We start from the raw sequence: 9,733 nt of genomic DNA on the forward strand, positions 1-9,733 counted from the left end.
TGTTTGTGTGTGTGTGTGTGTGTGTGTGTGTGTGTGTGTGTGTGTGTGTGTGTGTGTGTGTGTGTAGGTCCTAACAGTATCAATCAGTGTTAGACAGAAAAACCGAATCGAGCACATTGGCTTTCTGCAAATAATTAAGTGCGAATCTCTGACAGCAGATTATAACTTCTACTGACATTATTGAGAAAAAAGGAAAAAAAGCGGAGCAGTGGATGTTATTCACCATGTCTGAAAAGACGGTGTCGGTCTTTGTGATCAGTTTCCTAGCAACACACAGTTGTGTTAAAGCACTCGAATGTCGAGCACGTTGGATAATCACCTTTACACAGCTCATTAGTTCCATTTGAACAGACTGTGGACTCTTTTCTCTGGGTTGACCGGCTCTCAGTACTAACAGCTGACAATAACAAGTTCTTCATTTCATCGTTTCCACACAAAAAAACCTCCATCAACCAGCGTCTGAGCTCATGTTGCTGCTGTATCTGCAGAATCACAGCTGCCAGGACTCAAGACGACTGTGCTGCTGTTCAGTCTGAGCGGATCATTCGGAGAGTTTTGCTCTAAAACGACATTGTTGCAGTTTACGTTATTTATATATTCTATAAGTATCAGATTGATTGGGCACAAAATATAAGAAGCAATGTCGGAAATGGGTGTATGACCAATAGTACAGGTGAGATGAATGAGAAGCGAGCCAAATATGAACCCATTTATCGAGCACTGATTGACAGAAAATGGCTTCTGTATGCCCCATTTCTTTGTTCTTTTTTTGTTGTGTTTTAGGCTGAGGGACCACAGATAAAAACTAGCCTCCTGGCTGATTCTGGCATTTTTATACCTTATCTATATCTATTACTTCACACTGTCCCTTCTTAACTAAACTAAACTAAACTAAATCAATCAAATTAAATTGAATCGAATCGAATCGAATCGAATTGAATCAAAATGAATCGAATTGAATCAAAATGAATCGAATCAAATCAAATTAAATTTGGAAAAAAGGAACTTAAGTTTTCTCCACAAGGCAACACGACGTGACTAAATGATATACTTTTTTTTAAAGTATTCCTTTAAGAAAACATGCAAATACAGGAACTCACTACAAGCAGCACCACAATATTAATCTGTCTCTGGGTTACACTAAAAAAATGATGCACATGGCTGGGACACGCTTGTTGCCATGGTTTTAAATAGTTATTGGAGTCTGCTGTCGGTCAGTGGGGAGTTATTTGGTTTATTGGAGAAGATGTTTGCTTAATTAGTTTTGTCTCTTTGGATGCGTTTTCTTAATGTGCCACTGAGATGATGATTCTTTAATTTGGTTGTTAATAAGAATTCTGCTCTTTTAACTCCAACTATCACTCTGACCAAAGTTTAATGACAACTTTAATGGTGTCAAGAAATACAAAGTAGTTTTAAGACCACGCAATTTTACCGAATTCCTTGATTTTTAGGTAGTGGGACATTGCTGTTCTTGATTTTCAAAAAAATTCAAATTAAGTTGGATTCAAATAATTTTCATGTGGATTGTTTAATCTTTTACACTCAAGTGTCTGTTGTATATTTTACTTTACATAATGCAATTTAGAACAAAACTCTTCTTTTGCTGCTGCCATTGTCACATTAACCCTTTAAAATCCTGAGCAAATTGGTTTGATTTCTCCTGAAAACTTGGGGGAAAAGGCAAACAGCAGAACAGCACTCCACACACACATTTCGGGCTGGACGCCCTTTTAGCATGTAGATTTGGCAATATTACAAATGTGTAAAAAAAAATGTTCTGTAATATTGCAAAATTTACACATTGAAGAAGGGCGTCCAGCCCGAAACGTCTGTGTGACAATAATTAAGTTATAATGAGTGCTGTTCTGATTTTTTTACTGCATTGATATCCACTTTGAATATTCGACACCCAGTCTAGAAAGAGTTAAATCACTTGTGAGCATGTTAATGTGTCGTATTTTGGGGAAAAGGCAATAAGAAGCTTGACAGGAAATGTTCAGCACGTTGCAGGATGTGATAAAAAAATTACCTGAAAATTAGGGTTATTTGTTATTTGCTTTTCATTTTCTTTTTTTCTATTTATTTTTGGGCCTTGTCTTGTTCAGTTTCTCATTGCCCTCTCCCCATGATTTTTTCCAAAGTAATCAAACCAATGTGCTCATGTTTCAAGGGGTTAATTATTGCTCTTGTCCCTTCACACTGAACTAATGCTGGTTGACTCGTCACTGATCATTTTTAAAATTCGTCTTTCTTTGAAACATCTCCACTTCCTTCTGCCACTCGAGCTTTGACCATCACTGGTATGTAAAGAGGAACAACAGACATTAGTGGGCAAAATAATAATATAATATACAATAATAAAACACGGTCGGTAAAATGTAACAGGCATTTTCTCACCTACTTCACTTTAGTATTTCAGCGCACTATTTCATAACACACTTGGTATTTCTGTCCAAACATTTGACTGTTGTTCCTCGTTTATTCATTAGGTAATGAATGGAAAGTAGTCGAGGATTGCTGCGCAGTAGTCGGTAGCAGGACACATTTGCTGTTTTTCAACCCAGACTGTATTAAAATGTCTTTTTCCTTCACTAGTGAATCAGAAATGAACTCTTCTGCTGCAGCTGATCACTGGGCTCAAAGCAAACTTACAAAGCAATTTATTTCCATTCATCAATCGATTCACAGCAGAGAAAAACTCCCTCTATTTCTTCCTGGAGGATCCCCAAGTGATCCTAAACCAGTTGGGAGACGTAGTCTCTCCAGCATTTCCAAGTTTTACCCATGGATGTCCTCCCAGTCTGTCGTGCTTGGGACATGTCCAGAGAAAGACTCCCAGGAGAGTTTCTTTCTAGGAATCTCCTTATGGCTCCTCTGAAGTAGAATTGGTTTCATTTGGACGTCTTCCCAAAATATCAAAGTCCTTCCTCTATCGTGTTTGGTGACGCTAACGCCATGCTGACTCACTTTGTCCTCGCCGCTTGTATTAAAGTCTCATGTCTTCAGGTGCTCAAAACAAACATTACATTTAAGTCCATCCCAAAGACGTATTACTGCAGCCAGGATGGTTCACTCCCTGAAAAAGACCGTGATCCTGGGTTGAGAACATAGATCTTAATCTAAGTGTATAAAGAACCCCAGAAATGAGTCCTAAAACCTGGAAATCAGTTAGCATTTTAGTACTTAAGTCAATGGGAGCTTTTAATGTGGTTTTGGAATATGTTTTTGTGTTAGAAGCAGTAAATAAGGTCTAACACACACGGTTAACACAAGCTGGAGAGATTCTCAGAGAATTGGCCTTCAACCAACTCAGGTTCCCCTCAACCTCCAACTTTCACCTTTTCATTGAAGAAACCACAAACTGATGGTTCCAAGACGCTTTTTCTTGCTGCTTTTTGACTACAGGAGTCACCTGACTCCTAAAGACTGACTACTAAGAAACATACGTGCAGTGTGCCGGTCTGTGATATTCTAAAAACCTACCAGGTCGACACAGCCTTTCATCTCTACAGCAAAGACTCTCTGTACTTTTCTTCAGTTTGTAGCTGAATATCATCTGTAGTTTCTCAAAAATGAAAGTGCTGTGCCTGAACTAATTTGATACTCCATGGGCCGTACAAGGTAGATTTATTTGTCATTCTTTGTAGTTTCAAAAAAATGAAATTAAAATTTGTCCCTAAATCATCTGCATCTTTTGGCCTCTAAGGAGGAGTTTATGAGTCCCACAGCCTGGAGGAACAATCTTCTCCGCAGTACCAATAAATTGGTATTGTCATTTCTTTTTGGAAATTTGGAAGCTCACAGTCGACAGACATTTCTGACATTTGGTTTGCGACTGCTTTTGTAGTGTTGTCTGCAAGATTTTGATTTTTTAAATGGGATGGTTTATTCTGTTTTTTTTTTCTTTTTGAGCACCTGAATGGCCGCAGCAGTCTTTCACACTCAAACTATGTGGATGTGGGATATGCACAACTTTAAAAGATGAGAAATAACATTTTAACAAGGTCTGGGTCGAAAAGCAGCGAACCTCTCCTTTAAAGGACCATTCATTTGCAGAATTAACATGCCTGACATAAGCAGATTACTTGTAATGATGTTGCTTTCTTCACCATGGCAGTCCTCTGCTCATTAACACCTAGTTCCCTTTTATCCCTTATTACTATCATCCTCGTAGAAACCCTGTTAACTTGGCAGTATTAAAACTGAACGAGCAGGGCCTGTTGGACAAATTGAAAAACAGATGGTGGTATGACAAGGGAGAGTGCGGCACCGGGGGAGGGGACTCCAAGGTCAGATCACCGTAACCCCCAACGGGTAACGACAGGCAATGGCACACCAGGGTAACCGGCAACAACCCACAACTTAAATATCATGCAGAAAACACTCCGGATGGCACCGCTGAAATTGTACCTAAACCTGCTGTTTGGTGTCTTTCACAGCTGTGGAAACACCGGTTCCTCTGGAATACAACGTGATTTGATCCATCCGAATTATTCACTTTTAGAAAAACATTGGTGATTTCTCACCTTCTGATCCAGGGGGTATTTTACATAACTAATTTAGAAAGTTGAATTTCACCCTGGCAGCTCGGATTTGTCCGTGTTTCAGCCATCAATGGGCCTATTTAAATAAGTTGAGAAAATGAAATTGAAACCGAATTTGCAATTTACAAAATGTACATAATTCCTGAAAGGCAACTTTTTTTGGTGCAATGTTTGACAAAACCTGATTTATCTCCTATGTGCAAGATATCTTCTACCTACACAGGGATTTTATCTCCCTCATACAGGATTTATCTCCTACATAAGTGATGTAATTTCCGAACCAACAGGATTTTATCCCCTATGTATGATATATTGTCTTCAATGTATGGGATGTTATCTTCTATGCAGGAGACATGCAGGATGTCAGTGGGATATTATCATTTATGTACAGGATGTTATCTCCTATGTAAGGAGATATTATCTCCTACATATGGGATATGGGTTATTTTTTACATAGGAGATATAATGGTCTATATTATTCACCACGTAAAAGATCAACCTGTAGGCTTAATTAGGTTGTTTTAAGAATGAGACAGCCGTGCAAAGTTAAGCTCTTAGTGCACAATACAAGACCATTTTCTTTTCTTTAAATATGAAATTGAGCCTTCTCACGTTTTAATTTTTAAAGTTTCATGAATCAAAACAAACCTTTGCACTAAATGCAAGAGCCCTTTAGGTTATTTTCTTGCAATTTTCAAAAGACAAACATTTGGGAAACAGGACTCCACAATTATGTATGTGTATTAAGTAACTGTCAATACAATTTTTGAAAAGATTAGTTGCTTAATTTAGTTAGTTTCAGCATCTTTTTTCATACTGTAGGTAAAGAAAGGTGGCACTGGTACATGGGCATCATGGAAATATAATCCAAGTCTAAACATGGAAATAATTTATTTCACCGTAAAGCAATATAGCCGAGATAACGGACGATAAACCAGGATTATCTTGGTTGGTAAAATATCCCCTCTGATCATCTTTGGAGCCAATTCCCTGTTAATGAACACTTCATTCCCCCCAAAATGTTAACTACAGCAGGCCTGCACCTACTCTCCACAAAATGCACACGACTTGTTTTCTGGTTTCTGTTCAGACTGTTTTGTTTCGTGAATCCCGGAGTGTTTTTTAGCTTTTGCCGGTTACCCGAAGTGATATAGTAATACACATCTCGCACGTAGGGAGTCAGGCCAGAAACAAGCTAGATGGAGTATTAATGCATATCACTTTGACGCTAACATTTACCAAAACATGTTTACGTGTGATTGTGCCTGTTTTTTGTTTTTCTTTCTGTTGTTGTTGAGGTGTTCTCTGTAGCGTACCAAAGAGACTGTACTGCAATGCCACTTTTGCTAAACTCATGCTGCTGCTGTAGCCGCCGCAGCCGTGTTGCTGTGCAGCTGAACAATAACATAAGATAACATGGAGGTGCATAATGTTATTTATGTTATTTCCACCCCCCTCCCCCTCCCTTCCTCACATGGGTCTTTGAAGAATCCCAGTAAACCTAGCAGTACTGAAGCTCAATGAACAAGCCGTCTTAGACAAGTTGAAAAACAAGTGGTGGTATGACAAGGGGGAGTGTGGACACAAGGACTCCGGCAGAAAGGTCAGTTCTTGAGGTTGCTCGGCCTGGTCCCGAGGTCATGTGTTGGTTTACCCCACCCCACCTTACCCTCATCAGACCCACACCCCCAAATACCCCAAACTCCAGCAGGCACACTCTGAAAAGAAAAAAAATGTTTTTTTTGCAGATTTTGTTCTTGAAGAATATTAGAAAGTGCAGTTTTTGTGTTTTTTTATTGCTAATTTTTCTGGTCCAATTCAGCGCATTTGTTGACTTTTTTCGTAGTAGAAATAGTAGTTACCAGGATGTAACTCTATTTCTCTGAGTGTGAAAAATATATGCAGCTTTAAAAAAAAAAAAAAAATACAAATCATCAAATGCATCATTAAGTTCCAGTATTTGGACGGCTGTTTTTGCCACCAGGTGTTGAACGTAAATTTGGTACACTGTGAAATGTTTTAAATATTTTTAAAGTTTTATTATCTGTAACCGAAGATTTCACCAAGAAGACGCAACTTTCAGCCTGATGGTTAGGATCGCTTTAAGATCCAACTCTCAGTAAGAAAGAAATTAGTTGAACTTTTCCTTTAAATTTAAGTCAAAAACAAACAAGAAAAAGGTGCTTATATATATATATATTTATTCTGTTACATACGTTTAAATATATAATCATCAATATACTTTCTCGACATTTTTCCTGACTTTTTATTATTATTATTTTTGATAATCCCCCTCCCCATTAAAAAAACAAATTTTCAGTTTTTTTTCTTTCTGGCAAGTTTTATGAAATTTCTTGTTAAATTGATCATTGTCTTTTTTGCCTGTTTTTTAACATTAAAACAATGCTCAGGTTTCAAAGGGTTAAACAGCTTTTGAAAGGTGTCTGAACGCAACACAAGAACACTGATGTTGATCCAGGTTTGAAGGGGTTAAGACACGATGTATAATGTCATAGTTTGAAATGCAAATTCAGATCTACCAAATTTAGGTTCAGGACCTGCTGGCACAAAAATCTGCATTTGTGATTAGTATTTTATTGAGGGAACGTCTTTTCGGTTTGTGGAAGCTCTTTTTGTTTTTGGAGTGTGACCCTGCTGCTCAGCTGACCGTTCTGAAGAGCCGGAGGAAAAACTTTTGTCTGACGGCACGTGGAAACCTCAAACTGCGAGGCTGTCCGCCGCCGAGCGCCTTTCATGACCTCAGAGCTCGTTCCAAACTACAGTCAGATACGTTTATGCAAACTGATGAGAAAATGAGCCGGGCTTTTGCCCGCTCAGACAAAGCAGCCTTTTTTTTGGAGATAAGGGGTTTTCACGTCTCCAGATCAGATTTCTTCAGAGGCTTTTCTCTGCTCAGCTTCCTTCTGTTCTCCAGAATATTCTGTGGTCAGCACAGTGAGGCAGCCGCAGACAGACAGACAGACAGACGGCGACTCTGCTGAAAAATCTGACTTTTTACATCACTTTAAATCCAAATTCCAACTTTCTTTAGTTGCAACTTTTATATCGACGTTTTTAAACCACGCTGGGTGTCGTACGGTGTCTGAAAAAAGACGTTTTTGTGGGGTTTTTGTCTTTCTAAAGATAATCTGCATCAGAATCTGGCCCGGAAGAGACGCCGATTTTCCTACATTCAGATGTAAAATGTCAGATTTTGGAAACTGTTGCTACATTTCTTTCTCTCTCTCTGTCAGCCTTTGACTCTCGACCTCCGTCTCTCTCTGTTTATGGCTGCTAACCAACACTTGATGAAATCGAAGCCACTGACCACAGCCTTACCACCCCTCCTCTTCCTCCCCTCACACACACACACACACACACACACACACACACACACACACTGGTGCTGTTGTCCCGATCTGTCCTGTACCCCCTGCTGTAACACACGAACCTTCACCAGTCGTCAGCGTGGCGACGAGGAGAAAAGACTCAAAGTCAGACTGAAACTGCAGAAATGTAAATTAAAGTGTAAAAATGACACCGGTAAACGAATATACATGAAAAGTAATTAAGAAACACTACAGAAAAGTAAACTAGAGGAAAATAAAATAGAGAAAATAAAGGAAACTGTAAAGATGAACAACAAAAAGGAAACTACAATAAACTACAGCAAATTGCAAACAGGAACTATGTGAAACTACAAAAAAGTAAACTGCAGGAAAAAAAATAAAAATAAACTACAAAGAAATAATTAACTACGGGAAACTACAAAATACAATTACAGAAAAGTACAAAAAAGTAAAGTACTGGGAACTGCAAAAGAGGAAACTGCAGTAAACATGAGCAAACTACAAAAGATAGAAACTACAGAAAACCACAGAAGACAAAACTACAAAAAATTCAAACAAAGGGAAACAGCAATAATGTAAACTACAGCGAACTGCAGAAGAAGAACTACAATAAATCAAACTACTGCAAACTACACATAGGAAACTACAAAAAGAAAAACTACATGGAACTACAAAAGAGGAACTACAATTAAGTAAATTACAAGTACAAAAAAGGGAAACTACATGAAACTACAAAAATGTAAACTAAAGGAAACTAAAGGAAATATGTGGAAGCTACAATAGAGGAAACCAGAAACAAAGAAAGAAAAACGACGTAAACTACAGGAAACCACAAAAACAGAAACTACAAGAAGGTAAAAAATAAACAACAAAAAAGGAAACTACAGGAAACTACAAAAAAATAGGTTAATTATGGGAAACTACAATAAAGTATTAATAAATAATTAAGTAGTACAGTAATACGACATGATATAACTGTGTGTGAATTTGAGTTAAGACTAATATATTAAACAAATAAATGTTTTTATTTCAGTCTGACTTTGATGTTTCTTCGGTATAATTCGACAACATCTGATTGGCCGAGAGTTTGACGACGTGACAATTTGGAGAGGAAAGCTCTCTGATAGGCTCCGCCCACCTTCACCACACTTCCTGTTGAAGAGAGGCCCCGCCCACTATGAGTGCTGTTTTTTTTTTAATTTAATTTAATTTTTAACAGACTGCATGCTATTGGATGAGAGCGAGACAAGTCACGCCCACCAGAACTAAGTGACGCATGTGATGGAGAAACAACCAATTATGTAAATTTTAGAAACAAGCTCAGCAACCAATCAAATCTCTCCTTTTCTCAAAAGATTAAATGATTATTTTTTGTATGAGTCAGTTTGACAGAAGTTATAAAACATATTCTGTGAAGAACTGAGCAGATTTATTTTTTATTTACACTGAATTTAACTGTGGAACCTGAAAACAGCACAACTGAAATGTGAACTTGCAGATTTAAAAAAACTTTTCTTTTTTTTTTTGAAGCGGCTTAATTAAGAAAAACAATCAGTCTATAGAGACGACTTCTGTCTTTGTTTTCCCTCACTCTGTTTGCATTTCTGTGCATGAAAATTGCATGTGGCAGATATATAAATATGGATTTTCCAAAGGCTGTGATTTGAGGCAATGAAGATGGTAAAATTAAAGGGGTAGTTCACCAAATATAGTACTATAGTATAGTATAAAATGAAATAAATGATAAATTATACATTATAAATTATAAATTAAAAAGCATATGAAGACCACACTTAAACTTTTATCCACAGACAGAGTTATGAATAAACTGTCCTA

General features: G+C 37.7%; 1 protein-coding gene across 1 annotated transcript in view; it reads left to right on the top strand.

Annotated features, from left to right (window-relative positions):
• Positions 1–788, top strand: part of LOC121952696 (glutamate receptor 1-like) — a 36,312-nt gene extending 35,524 nt beyond the window's left edge. The window contains exon 4 of the mRNA XM_042499504.1: positions 784–788. Within this exon, the coding sequence (XP_042355438.1) occupies positions 784–788 (5 nt within the window). The remainder of the gene's footprint in view (positions 1–783) is intronic.
• The last annotated feature ends 8,945 nt before the right edge of the window (positions 789–9,733 follow it).

Source organism: Plectropomus leopardus, chromosome 13, assembly GCF_008729295.1.
Source record: "Plectropomus leopardus isolate mb chromosome 13, YSFRI_Pleo_2.0, whole genome shotgun sequence".
Classification (NCBI taxonomy): Eukaryota; Metazoa; Chordata; class Actinopteri; order Perciformes; family Serranidae; genus Plectropomus; species Plectropomus leopardus.